This window comes from Lycorma delicatula, chromosome 8 (assembly GCF_047948215.1).
Source record: "Lycorma delicatula isolate Av1 chromosome 8, ASM4794821v1, whole genome shotgun sequence".
NCBI classification, from domain to species: domain Eukaryota; kingdom Metazoa; phylum Arthropoda; class Insecta; order Hemiptera; family Fulgoridae; genus Lycorma; species Lycorma delicatula.
The window spans coordinates 124,935,437-124,961,395 of NC_134462.1; the positions used below are offsets into that span (position 1 = coordinate 124,935,437).

Sequence of the window (25,959 nt, forward strand, 5' to 3'; positions counted from 1 at the left end):
TATGAGTGTGAATGAAGTGTAGTCCTGTACATTCTCAGTTCGACCATACCTGAGATGTGTGGTTAATTGAAACCCAACCACCAAAGAACACCGTTATCCCCGATCTAGTATTCAAACCCGTATAAAAATAACTGGCTTTACTAGGACTTGAACGCTGGAACTCTCGACTTCCAAATCAGCTGATTTGGGAAGACGCGTTCACGACTAGACCAACCCGGTGGCTTGAATATCTCAGCCCCAGCGCCATCTAGCGGGTTCATTTTTTAGATAGATAATTCTTTCCATGTAAGTAACATGTATTCTGAATATGAGGCAAATCGGACCGTAAATAAAATTTTTCGAAATATCTCGACGCCAAACTAATCCAGAAACCTTCCTCAAAGTCCAACCATTCCTCAAAGTTTCATCGCTATCGGATTAACGGTTTAGAAAGGCATAAGAGACATACAGACAGACAAACATTCATTTTTATATACATAGATATCGCACCAAAATTAGTGTATTAAATCGATATATTCCTTAGAAAAAATGTGTTCTATACTAAAATAAGATTATTTTCTAAAAACAAAAAAAGATTTAACTAAAAAATGTAATTTAGAACTAAAAACTTCTTGAACTCTATAAAACTAAACACTATTTTAACAGTTTTACTGATTTTTTAACCGACTTCAAAAAAGGACGTCATGTATTCGACCCGTATATTTTTTTTTATGTTTGTCTGTGCATAACTTTTTTTCTATTAAACTAATTGAAATAAATCTTGCTGCAATCGACTCAACTGCTTTCGTAATGGTATCATAATGTTGATAAAAGTTTTTAGACGTACAAAAACAGCTTGAAAATTGACAAAAACAAAAAACTTTTCACCGTCCGGCTTTTTATGTTTGTTCGCGCATAACTTTTTCTCTATTAATCCGATCGCAATAAATCTTATTGTAGTCGACGGAACTACTTTTCTCTGTGGTACCATAATGTTAAAACAAATTTTTACACACAAAAAATCGGTCTGAAAATTGACAGAAATATTTTTTCGCCGTCCGGCGGGTAGGTAAGGATTCCTGATATTGTATATATAAGTGTCACGTTAGATGATGCTAGATCGTTTTCTGTAGGGTAGATAATGTGAGTTTCTGCACAAGGAATGTAGCACCGTTAATGAAATCATGAAAAATCGAGAATTCTCATCTTAATCCTTTCAGACCCGATACACATTATATAAAATATACGGCATCGGTCAGTGGGAATTTTATAATTCTATACACAAACATCACATTACATAGTATTTTGCGGTCTCTCGCAAGGTCGAAGCTAAACCATCTAAGCTTCTGACTCTACTTAGAGCGACGTAAACTTGTCCTTTTACAAATACTTTTGTTGTAATGTTCTTAATTTGTATCCTGTTACAGCCAAACTTAAAATTAAAGATAGCGCGCGTTTTTTTACATCTCAATATCCTTTATTAGCGAAACTTCGTACTTACTGGTGTAATAAGTAATCATTTTTGGACCTACTGTATTGTTATCGAATTTTATTTACACAACTTTCGGTAAGTTACCGCTTTTCGGTCGGTCCCTTCTTAGGGAAGGCAATTTGAATTTCTTTACAGTTCCCATAGCGCCGTTAAATAAACTATCAGAAGTCGATATATTACGCCTTAACATAACTCTTGAACCCTCTGCCGATTGTACATTACGCAACAGGCCACCGGAATAACATCCCCGGGGGGAGGTATTCAACATGTTGCAGCGTCTAGTGATTCATCGATAGCGTTAATAACATAAACTCTATTTATTTTTGATGTCGTATCAGTATACTACGATTATATTCATAAACTAATTTAGTAGTTAGAAATATTCTTAAGCATTTTCACATGCAAATTCGTCTGTTAAAGGTACCCTCCTTCTTTTGCAAAGCATTTCCAATCGGCCAGTTGTAACTTCACCTAAACGCAAGTTATTTAATAAATCGGTGAACTCCTTGTCATTTCCTTTTCTCAAGTTTATTGTTAGCTCAATAAAATGAAAACTGATGCCACAAATTTATTTGTGCTCCACACCAAGGAGGTTAAAGAAAATACCAATGGTCTGACTGGAGGCAGCTGCATTATATCACCATAAAGGAGAACTCCGCCGAATAATTTATCGTTATTAATCAGACACAGAAAATTATGAAATAATTATTTAAAAAACAAAAAAACACGTAATCGACATCGAAATGCGCTAAAACGTAAGCTATAATTTCATTCAAATACTTAATTTCTTAGACACTTATTTGAATCGACGCCAAAATACATCATCACACTTATGTGCTACTTGAATGGACCTGTAGATGGCGTATATAAAAATACATAATAATCGCAAATGGAAAAGCGATCAAAACACATAAATAAGAAATCCACTGATGTAATATCGGTACTGGTTATTATGAAGTATCACGAAGTTCGTTGGAACTTCGCCGGTAAGAGTCCGCATAACTGGACGGCACGGGCGAAGTCAACGAACTATGTTTACAGTTCTACACATGACCTAACCTAAAAGTGAAATGAAAATGGGAAAACAAATAAACATGGGAAAACATTATATTTATGTTTAATTAGATTATTAATAAAGAATACTTTAAAAAAATATCTCAAATTTTGTTAAACGATATTTTCTTTCATTTAATGAAACGCGGGACTCGAATATGTAACTTTTCCTCAAAAAGATGGGTTAACGAATCTCTTGCCGCTTTGATCGTACTACGTAGCGTAAAAAAACTTGATAATGCACTTGAAATAATACAATTTAAAAGAAAATATACTACAGCTTGTTTTAATAGTAAATGCTGTTATGCAAATGAAAGTACTGAAGATGAAACAATTTTTTTTTAATTCCCATCACTTCTTTAAAAAAAAAAGTCTTAGTTTACAAGAGATTATAGTTGCTAATAAACACACATAAAACACGTGCAGTAGGAAAGTGTTGGAAATTTGGCAACAAAAAATTGTTCCATAAAACAGAATTAAATTCTATTGATAAAATTTTTATTTTACAATTACAACTATTTGGACTAATTGATGGAGAAACAAAAAAAAAGTTCATTTAATCGAAATATAAAAATTGTGTTCACGGATACGATAAAAATCGAGGGTTACACTTACAAAATAATAAGAGCAATATTACATTACGGATCTTCGATTCGTGAGGGTCATTATACTAGTTTTATTAAAAAAGGAAAAATATAGTATGAAGTGAATGATATGACTATCAACAACAAAAAATTGGCCGAGGATCTCAAAAAATGTATATTTGTTTGTTTTAGAAAGGTAATAAATCTTATAATAAATCCGTAAGATAGCAATCAGTTAATCATAGAAAATTAAAGAATAATCTAAAAAAATGTAGTGATATCCAAAAAAAATTACAATGAAAATGTAAACCGTACGGTAAAAATAAATGTTAAATATATGTAATAGACAATAGATATACAATAACAGATAATAAACAATGTTTAAGCGTTCCATATAATAAGTAAAAATAGAAAAATTTGTTACAAAACTCTTACCGGCGCGATTTAATTTATTAAACAACGAATAATCATACGAATTGTATTATTTCTGTAAATGTGATATGTATTACATATAAATGAAATCCGACCGGGTAAGAGTTTTGCAACAATTTTTTCTAATTTTTACTTATTATATGGAACGCTTAAACATTGTTTATTATATATTGTATATCTATTGTCTATTACATATATTTAAAATGTATTTTTTTTAAAGAATATTCTAAATTAATAACAGATTTTGATGATAGAAATGTAGTGTCTTATTTTTTTTGATATCAGTATCGTATTGTTAAAACAGTTTTATTTATATTACAGACATTTTTGTTTTTTGAGCGGAAGAAATTTTATCTGTAAAATTGTTACAGTACGGTTTACAATTTCACTATAATTTTTTTTTTGGATAGGTATACAGTATTATAGAACCGATTTATATTATATCAAGCAATTAATTTTGTTGTAGTCGCCAATTCAAAAAAAATGTCTAGAAAATTAAGTGTTTGAACGAAATTATTTCTTACTTTTTAGAGCATTTTTCTATTTCTCTGTTTATATTTTATTTATAAAATTTATTTATTTCAATTTTCCAAATTTATTTATACAAATTTTATTTATTTATATATATTCTATTTATATATTTTTCTATTTGAAACGTATTTTTTGTTTTTTTAATAATTATTTTTCCTATGGACGTAATTGTAAAAAAAATATTCTGACTAAAGAAAAATGTCATTACGCATTCCACACGTTTACATTTCTTAAATTTAAAAAGAAAATATAAAAATATATTACTAGAGAGCTGGAAACTAGAGATTCCCAAAAATCCTTCCTAATTGAATCAAAAAAGCGGGTTTTTATCTAACAATATTTTACGTAGTATTTTTTTTTCTAAAGTTTTCTATAGATTTTGATATACAGTATTTTTATTATTATATAGAATAAAATATATCTGCAATTTTTCTCTCTTAATTTTTAGAAAATTATTAAAATTGTTTTTATTTTTTTTAATTTAAAAGATGGAAGAGATTTTATACCGATACAGAATTCCTGGATTTCATCCTTACTGGAAGGACCAATTAAAAAAAAACAAAAGATAATCGAAATGATATGTATAAATATCACTGTACATAAACGTATATTCTGTATTATTTCAGAATACTTCTTTTTAATTAACCATAAAAAAGAATTTTTTATTTTTTTCAGATCCCTAGATACAGAAGCTATAATCTTATAATTTCTACCTACGTTTTTTTTTAATCACGCTTATTTTCTTAGATTTAATAAGAAATTAATTTTGAACGAGACGAAATTTCGAGTTTTTATTTCCAAACATCTTGTTTATTTAATTGTTGAAGACGATTTTGCAATGTATTTATTTAAGAACTACACAAAATAGGTATTTATGTTGGAAAATGTATTATTTTACCAATAATCCTTCCACTCTGCTAATTTAATAGCATCAAGAAATATTTTTCATCAAGCAAAAGACCCATAATGAAATTTTTTAAATTTTATACAAGCTATTATAATTTGTTTAAGATAAAAATAAATAAAAATGTTAAATAAGTGTTATATTTCAGATTATACTGAAGTATAAAACTAATTTAAAATATTAAGAACTAATTTATTAATAAAAACTAAATTTGCATTTAAGATATCTATAGCTATAAAGATTAAAAATGTTTTCAATCAAAATGCGTGTGGACTATAGCTGACCTCCTTGATACGTTAAAAACGAAACGCTTTACAAAGACATTCAAACCTCTTATCTCACCAAACCCTTCACCATATAAGTATAGACTTAAAAACCCTTTTAACAATAACCACCGCTTGATGCAATACGTAGGCACACCAAATTATATTTCAGAGAACCTTAGAGAGGATTAAAAAAGAGGAAAGGGGTAGATAATAATTTATAATTAGTAAAACTTTCATGTTAGATAGATAATATATTACACTACTGAATTTTCTCACAGCATTTCACATCAACGTATCATATTTTACCTAAAAAATCAAACAATATAAAAATATTACAAAAGAAATTACGAAACCATAGAAACTATGGAGTTTTAAGATTTGATTATTTTTAATTTAGTGAAACTTACATCGCGTTTGAAACGGCCAACATTTTAAAACTAGTAATATTATAATTAAATATTTAATTTTACTGCGAAACTTTAAAAAATATATATATTAACCTTAAAAAGTGAATAGTAACTAATTTTTAAAAGAAAGAATTCACTGAATTTGTTTTTTTTAATAAAGGAAAACCATATTATTTAAAGCTATTTATCAATTTTTATTATTATAAACTGTGAATGATTGATTTTATCAAAATAATTTATTTGGGATGGAGCTTTTGGCTCTAACTTAGTGGACTTATTTATACGGCAAAAACTAATTATAAAACAATATTAAATGAACAAAAAACGTATTCGAGTTGCTTAATATTCAAGAACTTTAATGTCATGACTATAAGACAACCGTATCACGCGAGTAAAATTTATTTTAATAATTATAGTAATTAATTTGAATTACTACACGTACATGATTGTATATAGGATCTTTCATTTCAGCACAAAAAGTAAAGTTGAAATGATCTGTAACATCAACTTTTTTTATAGACTTGTAACGTAACATAAACCCAAAGAAAAAAGTCTTTTTTTTTTTTCCTGTTTAGCCTCTGGTAATTACCTTTCAGATAATATTTCAGAGGATGATATGTATGAGTGTAAATGAAGTGTAGTCTTGTACAGTCTCAGTTCAACCATTCCTGCGATGCGTGGTTAATTGAAACCCAACCACCAAAGAACACCGTTATCCACGATCTAGTATTCAAATCCGAATAAAAGTAACTGGCTTTACTAGGACTTGAACGCTGGAACTCTCGACTTCCAAATCAGCTGATTTGGAAAGACGCGTTCACCACTAGACCAACTCGGTGGGTAAAGAGGAAAAAGCCTAAGGGATTCATAACGATACAATCTTGGTGGCCAATTGATATTACCATTTCGTAAGATTATCAAATCAACAAACGTTTGACGAAATAACCGAATTGTTCAGCAGTTGTGTGGTATGTGTTACCATCCTATTCAAACTTACAAATCATTCAAATCAATTTTTCAAATTTGGAAACAAAAAATCACGAATTTTATTTTAATCACAGCTCGATAACGTTTACCATTTACTGTAACAGCATCTCCTTGCTCATTTTCGAATAAAAAAATTATCCAATAACGCCACTAGCCCATTTCAACACCAGTGTTTTTTCAGATTTATGGTTGCTGTTGAATTATTTCTGGATTGGGATCATCTCAAATATTCTTGTTTGCAATACCATCGAGCTAAAATTGATCCTCATCTGAAAATATGATTTTTGATGAAAATTTTGATCGACTTTCGTTTGTTCTAAAGTCTAATCGGTAAACAGTCGACGCAAAAAATGGTCCCGCGGCCTTTAATTCTTAACTTAGTTGAATTTTATATGGGTGCAGACGAACAAGAATTTTACGAAAAATTCGCCATGTTGTTTTTTGAAGAAAGACGCGCGGATGAATGAGCATGATATGGGTGAATTGTAAATGTAGTGTAGTCTTGTACAGTCTCAGGTCAATCATTCCTGAGACGTGTGGTTAATTGAAACCCAACCACCAAAGAACACCGGTAACCACGCTCTAGTATTCAAACGTATAAAAGTAACTGCCTAGGAGGCGTGTTGCGTTCAATGCTGATTCGTTATAAACTACTGAAAACAAATGACGTCGCCATTTCAATCTATCAATTTTTTTGCGCTCAATTTCAAAACCCTCATATTTATAATTTAAGAAAGAACAATTATAATATTTCAGATCATCTCCAGTTTAAATGATGCAACAAAAAAATAATTTTAATCTCATTATGAAAGTCTAGATTTAGGAAAATGATTTTTTACAACTTGCAATGATTTTTTACTATGCATTCTATTACATTCTAATTTCTTATTTAATTTTTATATTATATAATTATTTTAATCTAACGTTATAATTATTAGCGTAATCTTAAGCTGTGAAAACTTTATGTATGATTAAAAAACACACATGACGACGATTGCAACCAACAAAGAATTTTTCTTTCGTTGCTTCTTGACTTGTTTTTCTTCTTGTAATGTAATGATATTTTTAAATTTATAATTATGTAATGATTTTCTGTTTTAATAGTTATTTTCCTTTATCATCGCCCGGGTCAAAAGGTAACAAAACTCGGATATTAAAATATTAATAAAATAAGATGAAAACTTAGTAATAAGATTAAATCTAAAATAATAAAAGAAACGTAAGCATTAGGGTAAAATATGTAACACGAATAACAAAATAAAATTTATAATCAAATCTTATGAAGTATATTGATTCTTCTTAGAAGTAAAAATACCCGATCTAGTACATTCTTATCATTTCTAGGTTGCGCCGAATGTCCCTGAGTAATTTAAATTTGCGACATAAGGCCGCACACAGGCAGTCCACAAGGATGTAGCCTACAGTCAACCTGCAGTCGCATCGTACGTATAATGGTGAGTTTTCTGCCGACATCAGGTATCCGTGAGTACCTCTGTTATGTCCGACCCCAATGGCCACAGGACTACTTCCTCTCGGCGAATTTATCTGCATAAAGAGTCCCATCGTTTCAACACCGTATTTTGGTATTTTTAATACAGCATTTACCTGATAATACTAGAATATTCTAGTAAAATAACCACAATTCTTAAATTTTTTACTACTCATATAAAATGTTTGTTTCTACAATATTATTATTATTTTTAATTTAAGAAGGTTTTTTTCACTAATGCATCCGAAAATTAATTCAAATACATGATAATTTAAAAAATAAATAAAATATATAACTAAACAATTATATAACATAAAATAAGGTTTTTAATTTTACGAATTTAATGTATGCTACTAATAATAATTGTTAGATATAACACGAAATAAAAACATTAAAAACTGAATAAAACATATTACTATACGTTACATTGCGTGTAAGCGTGCAATAAATATATATACGTACTTACAGCCTAACAATAAATTATTCCATCCGAAATATTTTTAATAAATGAATACTAAAATTATTTAAACATGGCTATTTTTTAGATATAAAATAACGAATTATATTAATTTAAATACAATTTGAATACAATTTATAATAAATTAGTTGATACGAGTGGATGTTTTAAATATTATGGATATCGATAAATTTTGTTAAAAGAAAATAATAATTTGCAAATCAACCATTATTTTTTTATGTAAATGAAATAAATATAAGGAGGGGAAAACAAATTAAACAGTTACGTTAAATCCAAATGCGTTAGATATTGAATAATTTTTTTTTTATTTACTCATTTTTATAAATAAAAAACACAGCCTGAAATAAAACAATATTCGTCAACAACAAAAAATATTTCTTTGAAAAATTGCTGTCTTACGAACCAACTGGTAGGTAAAAAAATTCCCTTTCGGCACGCCGGAAGGCGAAGGTAGATTTCACCGATGCTAAATAGGAGGATAAAAAAGATTTTCACATCAAACTTTAACTTTACTAAATACGAAAATAGTTGCATGTGAAAAAAAGTTTCACATATTTAGCATACGACAAGTCCTATCTTCTTACAATTTCAGTAATATTTTGGTCATCGCTTGCCGTAAGGGTTGGTCATATCAAACATTTCTTCAGACAAAAGTTTTAAGTAATGTTCAGAGGACTAACGACCATTTTAATCCGATTCGATACAAGTATGATTATTTTTGTCTTCAAAACCCCATTTTTTCTACCCCCTTGGCCAGTGGTTAGTAATATCAAAGTTTTTTGATATTAGTAAAGTAGGAACTTTAAATGAATTCGATATTTTACTTAATAAGGAAGTTATAGCAATTTTTTTTTCTTCGAAAAAACCCCCCCATTTTCACTCCCATGGTCCGATTTTATCCATTAATGAACTCCACCGAGATTTTGAATCGTTATATTTTATCGTTTATCGATCAAATTTTAATTTTTTGCATTATCTATCGTAAATCAAAAAATATAATCATTTGTTAATGATTGGCTGCTACGGAGGAACTCAGGCCTCATTTACAAGATTATCCTGCGCCCACTCTGGACGTACGGTGTGGAATTGTCGGGAAAGGCTAGTACTAGTAGTGTGGAAATTATACAACGATTTCAGAAGAAAGTAGCGAGGGTAATTGCCGAAGCTCCGTGGTTCACGCAGAATGATGAGATTCAGGATTATCTGGAGCTCCATTGGTTCGTGAGATTGCACGACAGCGCAATGTCAAATACCTGCAGAGGCTTGAGAATCATGTAAACCACTTTGCAATTAATCTACTCGATAACAGCAGAGACGTCGAACGGTTGAAACGAACCCATGTACTCGACTTAGGTTCTGTGTAACAATTTGGAATCTAACACCGTCAAGTTTAGTGGTGTCGTATCTAATTTCTTGTTACTTCTCTTTTTTACTTGTTATTAATGTTTGTTTTGAGGATTATATGGTGCTAAAATTATTGGTTTGTGATTTATGACTGAGCTTGAAATTTCATATTTGACTTTAAGTTTGCTTAGAACTGTTTATTGTGTATTATTTATTTTTGGGGTTCCTTAAGGACCTTCTTATCACGTGCTTTTGTCAGGAAACTTACTTATGGCTCCGCAGGAGAGCCGATTGTAATTATGTTTGTTATTGAGCAAAATAAAATTTGTTTATCGTGCTCGGTTGAAACGGTACCGCCGGCTACGTCATATCTCTCCGCATAGGCAGTATATATAGTGTTTATAGAGTGCTACTGTTTATACGCTAGCTCGTTTATTTTTGATTTGATCGGAACGTGTCTATAGACTATTTTGTGTACAACATTTCGCTCTACATCCAAAATAGTGGAAAAAGACATGTTTGTTAAATTTTAATTTGTTTATAAACAAATGTCGGAATGGCAGTGAGGCTCTTCACTTTTAGTTTGTTAATTGAAGCATGCTTAGAGACCTTTTCCACTTTGTCTGATCTACAGGAAAATGTTTTCCCTATATTAATGTTTTGAATCTAACGCTTCTACTCTAACACATTTATTATGGTATGTACATAGTGAAACTATTTTTTAACACGATGGGAAAAACCTATATAAAGAAAAGAATTTCAGTGAACTGTCGTTACACAGTGACACCGGTATACTAACAAAGTCCAGATGTATACTTTTTGTTAACGGAGGTTTGTATTGCTGGTAATTTTAATTCAAATATAATCTATAAAATAAAGTAACGGGATGCTAAAATTGCATTTTCGGATGAATTGAGAGAGAAATGTGATATTTTTATTCCATTAATTCCTATAGGTTCTTTTCAAAAAATTGATAAATAAAAAAATAAAATTACAAATTCAACAATAATAACACAGAAAAGAACAAGTTCTATTACTATATAAAAGTAGTTCATTCGTAAAAAAACAAATCGTTTAATTGCTTTAAGTTTACTAGTTTACGATACGCGTGTATCATTTATTGCATAAATTATGAACAGTGAAATAAAAAATAAGCATGATTCAATTTATTTTGTTTCAATTTTTACAACTTTTGAATATCTGAGATCATGCTTATTTTTTATTTATAAAAAAGTTATAAAAAGATATTCGAAAGTTGTAAAAATTGAAACAAAATAAATTGAAAATTGATTACAGACTTTTCAAAGCAATGCGTAAAAACAAATTACAAATTTAGGCTAAGTATACTAAGTTTTTTATCGAATAGTAAAAAAGAAAGAAATATTTCAATTATTTTGTTTCTACCTATTAAATCTTTTTGAAAGGAAATGTAATATAATGTGTCCATTTGCATTTAATACAGATCTACAGTTTTATCTATATTACCGATCGATCGTGATGATATTTTACACACTAACTGTTGCAAACAAGAAGAAAATTCGTATGTGCATTTCATTTTGAAAAATTACCCACAGCCTCCCTTTTCGTTCACTCAGTTTAGTTGCTTACCATCCTCAAATTCGATGATTTCTTTCTTTACAAAAAAAAAAAAAGATTAAAAAACCTGTTATCATTTTTGATTCAATTTAAAACTTAAATATCTTTACTAAGATAACTTTTAATATGAGACGATATTTGTGTTTCAATGTCCATAATTTACGAAAGTAACATAGGCGTATCGTAAAGTAGTATACTTCACGGGATTAAAATACTTTTTTTTACGTATTAAATACTTTAAACAGCAAATTTTAGATCAATTTAAAAATTACAGTTAAGGTAATGACCACGAAATATCTGAATAATATCGGATATTTTAATTTTCTTTTTAAATCATCTCATTTTTTAATGAACATCAGATCAATTTATAAGTGTTCTTTTAATAACTCTGAAAAATTACTTAAAAAAAATTAAATTAAAATTAAAATTACTTACTAAAAATTAAACATTTAGCATGCTTTTGAAACCGACTGGACCAAAGAGCTACTTTTTAAAAAAATAATAAATTTGTGTATGCGCGCGCGCGTGTGTTGGGTATATGTGTGCGCGCATGCGTAATCAGTTGACATAAATACCAATGATTAAATATTTTATAATTTATTTCTATATGTAAGGAAAAGTTAGAGCTAAAAATATAAATATTTGCTAAAGGTGTACGATGATCCTAATTGAACAAAACGATTTAAAAAAGATTCGTCCAAAGGAAGTTTAAAGTTTTTGAATTCATCTCTAACCGAAACTTCCAGTCAGTCGCATGCTACTACGCAATAGAATACAAGCATAAATGTTAATTTTGTGTTCAACTTCGAGTTAATTTACGTATTTATATTTTTACGTATTTAATCGAGTACTCTGCGAAAATAAAATTCTGAGAAAAAATGAAGCATATAAATTAGTAACATTATTTTTATTTTTCGTTGAAAGTTTGAACTATGCAATATATACTTAATAATTTTATCGCTTTCTCGGATTTCCTTCTCGTAAAAACAGAGTGTGTTCATTTTAACAAAGGTAACAAAGGTATTTCCATTAATATCGTAAATAAATTGCAGGTTAATCTAGGTTTTACGTCGTAAGCGACTGAAAATGCAGACTTTATTTTTCAGGCTTATTGTAATGAACCTTTACAACTTTAAGCAAAAATGTGCAATTATTTGCTCATTAAGGAGAAATAGAAGTTCAATATAAGCATTATTGTTTATAATTGTAAATATAAATTATAAATATAATTTCTCTGCAAATACCCACTGATTTGGAAAAATATGCATATTAGAAATTGCTAGATAATTTCCATATAAACATTATTGTTTATAATTGTAAATATAAATTATAAAAATAATTTCTCATCAAATATCCACTGATTTGGAAAAAAAATGGGCAAATTAGAAATTGCTAGATAATTTTCCAATTTGCCGGGTGTACTGCAAAATATCGTAGGCTCTTTACAATATGTCTCATTTTTCAATTCGCCTAAGACATATATAAAATACAAACATAATGGATAAAATAATAATCCTTATTTTTCCACTAAAAATGGTTACGTTGATTTTAAGAATAAATCAGTTTTTACAATAAAAAAAAAATTGTTTTCTAAAAGTAATTTATAAGGATAACAATAATCGTTTACTGTCTAATATGTTTATAAAATATTTATAAACTACTTTCAATAGAAGTACAAAACCTATCGAAAAGTTATCAAAAATTATTTAGCAGATTTTCAGCTGTACATGTAAGATAAAATTCTATCTACCACCAACCGATGTAAAATTTTTCATAGTGACCGAAGTTATTCAATGCGTATGAGGCTTAAAATCAATTTGTGCCGATCAACTAAATGCCACGGATTAATGATGATATAACACAAACTGCTGTTAATAGATCTTATCTAATTCTCGCCGAAAATTAAACTAATAACATAATGCAAGCAAATATGTTTTTTAAATGAATCGTTAGTTAAAATTTAGAAGTTTGCAAACCCAATAAGTAATAATCCCATCGTTTCGATGAAGATAAAGAAAAGTAAAGCGAAACTAATGTAACTGATTATATATATATATATGATTGTTTCTTATTTTTAATAACTTTGAAATAACTACTATCTGAAATAACTACTATGAATAACTACTTTCTGAAGTTGGATCCAAATTTGATATGTTTTGTGAACCCTGAAATATATTTTTTTCTCTGAAATAATATATAATGTGTAATATTTTCAGTTTTTAAGTTATATCGTACATACAATATTTTAACCTAATGTTTTCCAGGTAATTTTTACTTTACGCTATACTGATCCAATTCGAAATACTATACAGAATATAATCACTATACGAAATACTAATCATTATTCGTTCAAAAACATTTTTTGTGAAAAACTTACCAGAGGAGAACTTCCTTAAAAAAATAAAAATTAATCAAATTATCGCCTTCGTCAATAAACTGAAAATAAATTTAAAAGAATATATATATATATATATATATATATATATATATATTTCAATTTACGTGTACGATTTGAAAATAAATATATATCATTTGAAAGCTTTCGATTTTCATAAATAAGGTATCAAAATCTTTTCCTATGAGTTTACAATTTATACTGGAACATTTGAAATAAAAGAAAAATGAAAAAACCTTTTAAATATTGTCCAATATTCTTGAAACCTCTACAATCATAATATTTTCCACTTTTCCCTTTTTTCGTAAATTATAATTATTTTATTTAATCTTTGTATAACGTTGATGTAATGGCAAAATTTAGTTAAATTCCAGTATAATGTGGATTTTTCGTTGATTTTTAACATTCCATTACAATAATAGTAACAATTATCGTGTAAATATCTCAATAAAAAAATATGAAAACAAATTTTCTAATCGGTTTCTATAACAGAAATGTAATTCTCAAAATGAAATTTTCGGAAAAAAAGATGATGAATGTGTATTTTAACATAAATGTTTTTTTAAACGTTTCGTTCACTTTTTGTTAAATTTGAACGTCCTTTTAATATTTTTTAAAACGATATATACAACAGATTTACGAAAAATAGACTCGGATTCTTTTAGGAGTGGAGGGAAAAAGAGATTCATTAATTTATACAAAAAATTAATATTATAGCAAATTAGATTTTTATAATGGTTTATGAATAAACGCCGATACGTATATAATTTTAATTCACATTATTTAAATGTTTCTGCTTAAATATAATAAATTTTAATAATGTTTATTACGGTTTTATTTACAGCTATTGCTCTCGCGATTTTTCTTTACAATCTAATCTGGGTAGTTTTCCGAAAATATTTAAAAAAAAATTAAATCTTAACATTTACAAATATTAGAACATTTTCTTTTAAAAATAAGGTCGATTTTACATGTAAAATAAAATATTATATAATTTAATTAAGAAAAAGTACAAAATCCAGATTTTTTGGTCAAGTCGATTGCAATCAAAAGGGGAGGTGCACAACGAGATGTTTGAACAGTGGTAAATCCAAAATTTCAACATCCTACGGCTAATCGTTTTGAGTTATGCGAGATAGATACGCATATACATATGTCACGCCTAGGCTAGTCAAAATGGATTCAGGAATGGTCAAAATGGATATTTCTATTGAAATCTGAAAACCAAATTTTACGCGATCACAATATTTCCTTTACTTCGTACAAGGTAGTAACAAGAAGTTAAAAAAAATAGGTAATAAATGGTTGACGCACAACTTTAATTTACACTAGTAAAATGTGAATTAAAGGAAAATATTATTGTATTTTTTATTAAAAAAATAATAATACTAATATAAAATATTATATAATATTTTCTTTTATATGTTAAGATTTAATTTTTTTAAATATTTTCGGAAAACTACCCAGATTAGATTGTAAAGAAAAATCGCGAGAGCAATAGCTGTAAATAAAACCGTAATTAACTACAGTAATAAACCCTCATGAGTGCTTTTTCAACGATATACCATAAGTGGTACTTATTTTCATTGGTTCAAGAGTCTCAGTCAAATAAAATTTTAATTAATGAAATATTTGGATCTTACAAGGGGAAGGCACATTGTTTTGAATTCTACTTCATTTCCTTTTAAACTTTTTTTTTTATTTAAACCTGTAATTGTAAAAAAATGTTTTTACAATAGATAATAATTCAATAATAAAAAAAGAATATGAAAAAAAGATGAATAGGCGTACAAGGAAGTCATGTAGTGTTCACATGAGATTTTTTTAATTTAGTAAAGTAAGTTGTTTTTATTTTATTTAATCTTTAATCAACCAATTTAATTACACGATTAGCTTACTTATGGTGTTTGTATATTGTTTTCAACAATATACAACAAGCTACATAATACCTGGTATGATTAAATAGGTTATTAGTTAGCAAAAGTTGGGGTTCAATTAACCACACGTCTGGTTCAATTAACCAGTAGTCCACCTGAGTCTGTACAAGACTACACCTTATTTACATGTCGTACATATCATCCTCATCTAATTTGGACGTGGAGACTGCAACGTGCACATTAGAAATAATAATAACTTTCAAAGAACATAGCCTTCTCATTGAGCAATACCTTTTTATTTCACATATCCTTTATCTTTAACATTCCAATTATTCCGAATCTTTCTATCTTTGGAAAGGTTATACGAATATTGGTGTTTTCTAGGTTTTGTAATGGAAAGAAAAGGAAAATTTAATTCACTGCATTCTTTCTAACTCGGAGAGCAAAATTTTATTGGTGAAAATAATTATCAATATCTTTCTAAATATATAGGTATGCCTACCTTCTTTCTTTCTTTTTCTATTTTAGGTATGCCTACCTTCTTTCTTTCTTTGATATGTATGAATACGAATGAAGTGTAGCCTTGCACAGTCTCAAGTCGACAGTTTCTGAGATGTATGGTTAATTGAAACCCAACCACCAAAGAACACCGGTATCCACAATCTAGTATTCAAATCCGTATAAAAGTAACTGCCTTTACTAGGATTTGAACCTTAGAGCCTGATTGATTATAATTGTACTGATAGTTTTTATAATTTTGCTAACTAATAACCTATTTAATCATATATTGAGGAAGATATTGATAATTATTTTCACCAATAAAATTTTGCTCTCCGAGTTAGAAAGAATGCATGCAGTGAATTAAATTTTCCTTTTCTTCCCATTACAAAACCTAGAAAACACCAATATTCGTATAACCTTTCCAAAGATAGAAAGATTCGGAATAATTGGAATGTTAAAGATAAAGGATATGTGAAATAAAAAGTTATTGCTCAATGAGAAGGCTATGTTGTTGAAATTTATTATTATTTCTAATGTGCACGTTGCAGTCTCCACGACCAAATTAGATGAGGATGATATGTACGACATGTAAATAAGGTGTAGTCTTGTACAGACTCAGGTGGACTACTCCGACGACCACCTGAGTGGTCAATTAACCAAGTGTGGTTAATTGAACCCCAACCATCGAAGTACACCGGTGTACACTGTCTCTTTTATCTAAGTAGCTATATTTTACTAGGATTTGAATCGCAGAACCTTCGACTTCGAAATCAACTGTTAACTTATATGTGACGACGAGTTAACCACTAGACAAGGCCGGTGGGCTTTAAAATTTGGCAATTTTATCAGGAGAAATGCAATTTAAATTATTATATTTAATTAAAGATTTAATCAAAAAAATAAGACTGAAAACAGTAATTAACAGCACGCATACATTAATAATAACAATATCAATTCGTTACATTATGTTTTAAAATTTAAAATATATTCTAACGTTTATTTAACGGCTACTAATTAAAATTAATTTTTGGATTATTTCTTTAATTAGTTATAAATAGTAGGTAGAAATTAAGTTTGTCGAAACGATTAAACCTAAATTGAAATAGGTAATAAAAACAAGGAGGAAAGTAATACTGAATATCAAAACTTTTTTTAACATCGGGAAGATTTTTATATAAATAATGTGGCTTTGATATTTTAACTTCACACCTAACCGTTTGTGTTTCACATGTAAATGATTTGTAATAATTATTTGTGCGTCTTGACACTGTAAGAAAGGTTTACTTAATTTTCAATTACGAATAGTATTTTTTATTTTTTTGTAGTAGCATTTTGTAGTATTTTTTATTCATTGTAGAGTAGCAAATTTAAAACGTTATAAATTATAGTAGCAATACGATACAAAATAATTACCTGGTGAGTAGTTTTTAAGATTAAAAAAACCACGTGGTTTTATCATTTCTATTGATGTTCAAAATGGCAAAATTTTGTTGTAGTATCTGTTTTCCTGGCCAAAAACAGAAATTGTCGGTTTAAAATACTCATACGATCAAAGATTTAAACATAAGTTTTATTACATTTTGTTTTGTCAGATTAAAGATTTTATTTAAATGACTTTTCTTTGACATGAAGATAACTTAAATCGGGGAGGAATTGAAAGGATTCTTCAAACACGACATTGCGAATGATTTGTACGAGTATTATTGGTTTTGATTTACAGTTTTAAAAATATTTTAAATAAACTAATGTTTCTGTATCATTTACTTCAAATTGAATTACGCTAAAATTTTACCTTTTTTCTTCTTTTAAAGTAATTGAGGACTCGGTAGATAAGATGATATGTTGTATAAATAAAATAAATAATATTAATAAAAGCGTATGTTACCGAGAAAGACTGAAATTAGAGATTGTCGATATTCTGCGGTGAATGTCGACACATACCAAATACGTGGGTGAAAGACCAAAATATTTGCTTATTCGGACCTTCGCCGGTATATGTCGATACACACAGATAAGTTCTGGGAGGTCGAAACGATAACTTAAGGTAAATAGATTACAAGTAATTCTCGTAAACATAAGGATTATATAAATCTCTGGAGGCGAATAATCACATTCAGCATGCACTGATAATGAAAGTTGAACAATATTTTTATAAAAAAATTGAACAAAGGGCAAATTATGCGACCATTTATTTGTATCGTTATCGTTCATCCATGCAGTTATCATATTCTGTAAATCTGATTTTTCAATTTACAAAATTTTTTTATAAAGTTAATCAGACGAGGTTAGCGACTGGAGATTATGTTTGCCTTAGATTCAAACTTCCTTTTTTTACGAGCGTTTCTCGTAATCTCTCACCTTAGAGATTGGTATCGGGTATTTTTTTTAAATTTCTAGTTATAATTTCGACACCAACCACAGCGAAAGTGTGTCCGGCGAAGGTCCAAATACTCAAATATTTCGATCTTTCACTGACGTATTTGGTATGTGTCGACATACACCGGAGAATATCGAGTTTCACCCGACATCGGTCTTTCACGGTAACATATATTATTTAAAATATAAGCCCTTAAAATTTCGAATTTTTTTCCTAATAATTTATTGCTGATTTCAAAATACGGAACTTCAAAGAACAGAATAAGTTTTTGTTTTAAATTTTTAGCGATTTTTTAATTGCAGTATTATTATTTTTTAGTTTAAATTACATGATTTTTAACTTTCTTATATACTAGTTCAAAAACGCTGCCTGAATGAACGAGAAATTTGGGGATTGATAAAAATGAGGATAGAATTAGAGAAACTACATAAATAAATACATCTTGCGCGAGATCAGCCTTTCTATAACGTTTTTAACCTTAAATGTTTGTACAAAAAAAGAACTCTCTTTTAAATTTACATTTTGCATTTAGAAAATTTCAACTAATTTTCTTGAAATTTTACTTGAAAATATGTTGAATATCACAATTAGATCACCTAATATATTACATTAACATTACAGCAAATCAGTACTGAACAATATTTTGGATAAAAAATAAAGTATCTTCAAACAATCTATTCAGATTACATAAATTTTTATTTATAAAATATTCCATTTCCGTTATTTAAAAGAAATTTTACATTAAAGGAAGGATGATTCATATCTTTTAATTATGTAATAAAAAAAAGAAAAATAATGTAAGGTGTATCGGTAAATAGTGAAACCTAAATATACTTTTTTAAATTTGATAGATTCTTTTACAAGTTAAATAAATCCTAGCGGCACAAAATATTAATATTTTCATTGAATACTTTTGCAAAGAAAAACAATGGTAATAGTACTAGAACAGTTCATTCTATTTTAGTGACCGAAAAGATATTAAATTTAATTTATATAATTTAAAAACTTAATTTCTTATGATAAACCGTTTTGAAGAAGCCGAGATTTGTGGGTCTATATGTATAATACACATAAAAAAATATATATGAACTCATTTAAATGAACATTTTCCTTTTTTTTTGAACTCAGTTAAAATGAAAAAAATATAGATGGGTTACGAAGAAAACTTTCACTTAAAAAATACTTAAGATCAATATCAACTCAAAAAAACGTAAAAATTTCCCATACATATTAAAATCAAATTACTTAATTTTGATTATTAGTTGACATTAGTTTCCTGATAATTCACTACAATACAATTTATCTAGATTAGCCGCGCAATATCTGAAATACATTTTTGTTTGATTTGAAAAAAATAAGTAGATTTTACAACTGAAAAGGAATCTTTGTAGTAAAAATAGAGAATAAAATATTTAATATATATATTGAATACTGTTTACGTACACAAACACGCTTTTACAATACTGAAATTTATATTAAAAAAAGATTATTTAGGAGTAAGTAGGACTTTACGGTCCGCACTACTGTGTGGATTAAACTGTGTACGAAAAATGAAACTAAAACGCATTCTATCAAGCTTTCATTGATCATTTTCCTGCTGCATGAAGTTTCTTTTATATATCAATAGAAGATTTTTTTCTACGTACAACTCTATGCCTAAACACAATTACGTACAGCTAATGTTTTTTGCAAACCATATACTAGATTTCAACGAAAGAGATGCGATGAACAAAATTTACCACAAGTTATCTTTAAATAGCATTTTTAATAGTGTTTCGTATGTTACTGAATTCATCTTGTAGAATTCGTTGTACGATGAAAACATTGTTTCGTATAAAAATGGGATCTCTATAGAAAAAATTGAATCAACCAAGTAACCCGCATCGTTACTTGATTTATTTTCAATCGAACACACGGGACTGACCGTATTTGTCCAATGAAAAAAAACAAGAAAAACTGTTTTGCGCAAAGATTACAGTTTCATTCAGGATTCTTAAACGCAATTCATATATTCAAAATCATTCTTATTTATTTAATAAAATGAATTTAAAGGTACGGAAGGTGTCGAAAACCCCTATTTTAAGGATTGTAGACATAGCGTCACCGCCTCTCTATCAAATTGTAATACTTGCCACAGGGGTCGTTAGCGAGGGATCCCTCGATGGTTTCACATTCGTAATTATTTTCAAGAATTATACAATTTCGAACATATCTTCACACCCAAACAAATTATAGTATTAAAACATACAGTTAAAAAAAAAGGGACTAACTAATATACATCGAATTCTACTAAAACATTATGAACTTATTTCTAGATTTATTTATTTTGGCGATAGAATACTTATAAATCGTTTTAAATTAATTTATTCGTCGTGTAAGTTTGATGAATCTTGTACAAGGGAATATAGAATGGAAGTAAATTTTATAGCGTATGAAAAATGCCATGCCTAATCGGCATTCAAACCTGAGACCTTCCGAATGAATGACTTACTTAAGGCGTTATCAGTCCACCGATCACCGTAGCGGGGTGAAACTACATGTCCTTGATTTTTTAATGTTTTGTAGGTTAATCTATATACAAATATATAATTATCTAAACGAATCGCTTTCATAAATATAACTTATATAAATATATTATTACACATCTCGTTTTAGTAAGTATATAAGATTTACTGTGTTCATTTTCTTTTCTTCAATAACTCGTATACATATTTTAAATATTTATATGTTTTACGGATGCAGTTTTTTGTTTTTACAAAAGTCATTTAGTAAAATAAAAAAAAGATTATTTTAAAAGGAACAAAATCTTAAGTATCAGAGTCCCTCAGTAAGAATTAATATTTATAAGGCTTACCGATAAAATTAGTTTATCATGAAAAATGAAAAAAATATACTTCAATATCTTAAGTTAAAAGTTAATATTGAAAGATATTTTGTTAATATTACTTGTATATATTTAAAAAACTGAAAGAATCGTTAAAAATTTTATCTGAAAATCTCTGTTTTTTTATTACGGCTGTTTTGCAATACTTACGGCTAATATAAAATTAACAGCCGAGATGTTTCATTATTTTTGTACAATTTAACTAAGGAAATACGTAAAAATTAAACTATTTATACATATATGTAAACATAACAACTAAGAGAAAATTTTATATTAATACACATGGTAATTGTAGAGTTGAGTTACACTATGTTTTTCTCACGATATAAACAATAAGTTGAAAACTTAATTTCTAGATCTATAAATAAATTTTGTGAAATAAAAAAATACGTCTCTACCTAAACTATTTTCATTTTGTTTAATTAATAAAGGATTGAACTCCGTTTACTTTTTTTCAAAATATTCGTATTTAATTATGAATTAAATTTGAGAATTTTTTTATAAAATTATGAATGAAATCAAATTTAAAGTACCGTTTTAAAGACTGAATTCTATTTTAAATTGGCGTAAAACAAAGCAGTAAAAAAGTGTTGATTTTAAAAGCGCAATAGAACTCTGTAAAAAATTATTATTAATGTTTATTAAGAACGATTATTAATTAAGAAAGTTTAAAAGGATTTTTATTAATAATTAAATTATATAAAAACATAAATAAGAAGAAACTGGCATAGAACGAGTAATCAAAAATTAATCTTTTTTTAGACTTGTACACAAAAATACGTTGAAAAAATAATTTAATAGATTTTATAAATTAATTTTTCTGTAAATTTGTTTCTTAGTTGTAATCTTGTTTTATACTTTTAATCGAGTAAATTTAATGAAAGTAATTTAGGATAAAAATATGGGAAATTGAAGTTATTTCAATAACTAGATATTTACTGAAAAAGTAAACAAATTTTTTACCAAAAATTCTGCATGGATCGGCTAATACATTTAAGTTTTTCTCAGAGAAACATTAATTAATGAGAAAAACACACAGAAATATCTCTGCACAAAAAGTTTTCTCTTGTAACAATCTTTTTACAAAGTTCTACTAAGCTTTTATCAACGCAACAGAATCAATTATTTTTTTAATCTTATATTTTTTTTTATTATAAAAATTGAAAAATTCTGAGAAAAACAGAGCTCATAAACAATAAACACCCGGCAAAAGCAAGCTTCTCATTAGTCTTTTGATTTTCGCTTTCGAGTCTTCTACATTAAATACCTTAAAAAATGTATATAAATCTGACGAAAAATAAAAAATATTAAAAAAAATTTCGTAAAACATCATATCTCACTACCTGTCAGTTGATCAATAAATTATTTACGCAGTGCTTTAAAAAGACAAGATTATCTTTCGGGGATGATGTGTTGATGTTAAATTTGGCTAGTCATTTAGGAATGCTTTTGTTGTTATAATAAATACACCTCCTTCATAATCCGTTTATGTGTTTATATTCTAAAATCAAAGCAACCTAAATAGTTATGTGGTTAAGTACAATATTAACAATTTTAAAAATGTTATTACATAGATTTTTATTTATTACTGGGATAACAAATTTTATATAACTAGTTTACTTTTTTATAACTAGTTGAAATATTATTTATTTACTTTAACAAATTACTAGTACTTGAATTTGTAAGTCTCTACAACATTATACTAATATGTAATATCATTAATTTTTTTTTTTTTGAAAACGATCCAGTTATTACTACAGACGATTCTACACAAATTACACCTATGAACCGCAGTCATGCGTGCTGATGATAAGCACGGTACCTAAATGAGAATATTACACCCGAATATTCTCAATTTGTCTAAAAAAAGCGATTAAGACATTGTTTTACCCTTAATTATTTCATTTATGAATCTTGATAAAAGTTTCTTGTTATATAGGGCATTAAAAAAAACTTTGTTCACAATTTACCTTTACAGAGGAAACAATTAAAAAAAAAACCTATACATAATTTTAGCTTAGATTCTAATTTCGTTTTCAATAGTATAACCAAATAAATAGGAAAATTGCAATCACCATTTCTGAATTTTATACATAAAGAATACTATCAAAATTTATCAAAACACAAAAATTGATCATGAATTGAGACATAACGATTCGCAAATAGAATTTTTTTTTTCGCAAATAGGAATTTCTTATTTAAAATACATCCAATTTTAGAAAAGTAAAAACCTTCTATAAAACCTACTTCAGATTCTTGTGGTAAATAAGCTAGTGCAGAATAATCACGAAAATATTTGATATATGTTGATTTTATGAAGATCTTAATGCGGGCAACAAATAAAAAGTGGGCGAAATTATCTTTCAATTACATTCGGATTACATGCTATTTACAGCGTAACATATTAAAATTCTTTAATTTATACCTCAAAATTAAAAGATGTATTGGAAATAAAAATTTCAACAACTTCAAGTCAATTTTTACCAGGATGGAAGAGTAACGTAAATTTTTTGTAAAAAAGAAATATTCAATATCACTGTCTTCTCGGTAAATGCTTATTCTGAATCTAGACAAACCGATTTAATTATTGCAATGGAAATAATGAACTTTTATTTTTTTTATTCAATACTAAACGAGAAGAAATAATTATAAATAAATTTAGAAATAATTATAAATAAATTTATATCGTAAGATATCTAAGCACACTTATTTTTATACTTCTGTTATATGCTACTATAGACTAAAGATTAATTAAAAACAAGTTAATAATAATACATTTTCAGAATGATATAAAAGTGATTTGGTTTTTTAATTCTTAAAACCGGTGCCCCAGCTTTAATAAAGATAAAAGAAGGAAAACTAGTTCTACAAATAAAAAAATACCAGCAGCCAAATTCGGCATTAATTATGATTTCATCCCTAAATATGTCATAAAAACATCTACCATTTAACACTGTCGCTGACAATAAAAACACTCCAAAAACAACCCGAATCCTAAAAACAATCCCAAAAACAACAGTTAATCCTAAATACATTTTACATAATTTAGATCTCCAAAGAGTAAATATATATTATTTATTAAAGAAAAAAGTAGAATTAAATGGTCTCGATAAAATATGTCGAGCTGTTTGAGTAATAAAAAGACAAAAACGATTATATCAATTCTATAAAATTTCCCAGCCCTTCTTGTCATTTCGCGGGTGAGTAAAATTATTCGGTAGGTCTAATAAACTGTATAATAAAAAAAGAATCTGAAAAAAGGATGTATCCTAATATTACGCGTTACATTATTAATAAAATATGTCGCCAAACCGTGTAGTAAATTAAAGATAAATGTATACATATTAATTTATCGATTTTAGTTAATAATTAGATCATTATTGGTTTATTTTTCGCGGGCTTTTGTGTATTTATTATGTTAATTAATAATTAATTAAACTTTTTAAAACAAACGTAATAAACTTTATCATCTCAGTTTGTAAAAGTGGCCTAAAATTCTATTAGCCTACAAAACAATGTATGATATTAATCTTAATGTTTTTGTTTTATATAAATCTACAAAAACAATATAGGATTTTATAACTTACTAACACAACTTTACATCTCTGAATGTTTTCAAGCATATTCTGTTTTTAAATTATCTTAAAATATTATATTCAATTAATAATAAAAACTTCAATGTATAACGTTTCATCAGACTCTATACAAAATGTTAAATTTCCTTAAAATGATATCTTAGTAAGGAATTAACGACCAATGTAAGCCTAAAGTCAAAAATAAAATCAAGTAACTTGATTAATTTATGGAATATATTGTTTTCAATTTTTTAAACCGATATTTAACACCGTTTAAAAAAACAAACGTATTCTAATGTAAAACTAAATTAAAATAAAATTACGCGTGTATAAATTTAATTATAAAAAATCTTCTTACCTTCATACCTATTGCGTTGAAGTCTGTAAAGCAAGATACCTTTATCATAGATAATGATCCTTCAAAAATCTACAGAACCCAATTTTATACATTAAGAACAGTTCTTTTCTTTTATAATAGAGAATTGTAAGATAATACGTACTGTAGATCGACTGGTTTATTTTCTTTATCCGAAGGTTATCAATTTTGATGAATATAATTACTTTATTAAAAGAGAAAAAAATATTAAAACGTGTAAAAATTAAAAAAAAATGACAGTCCGATGTGAAAAGGTACGCACAAGAGTATTGAAGAATAAGCGGTTTCACTTCCGCACAGAACAAGAGGTACCACCGACTAGGGTTTTAGGAGGACTAAGCCAGCTGATTTCCAGTAAGCCGTTCTGGGGCTCGTCTCGGCTATTGTTCGTACGGAAACGACCGAACGGGGCCGGTAAAACGAAACGTATTC

General features: G+C 27.7%; 1 protein-coding gene across 4 annotated transcripts in view; it reads right to left on the reverse strand.

The window, feature by feature from the left end:
- The window catches only part of Awh (LIM/homeobox protein arrowhead), a 455,485-nt gene that overhangs the window by 218,544 nt on the left and 210,982 nt on the right, over nt 1-25,959 (reverse strand). Inside the window, exon 1 of one of the 4 annotated variants that reach the window (XM_075372513.1) lies at nt 25,510-25,651. The exons of the other annotated variants lie outside the window; for them this stretch is intronic. Coding sequence (XP_075228628.1) covers nt 25,510-25,557 — 48 coding nt within the window. The 5' untranslated portion in view covers nt 25,558-25,651. Of the gene's footprint in view, nt 1-25,509; nt 25,652-25,959 lie in introns of those variants that run through there. 4 annotated transcript variants of the gene reach the window in all.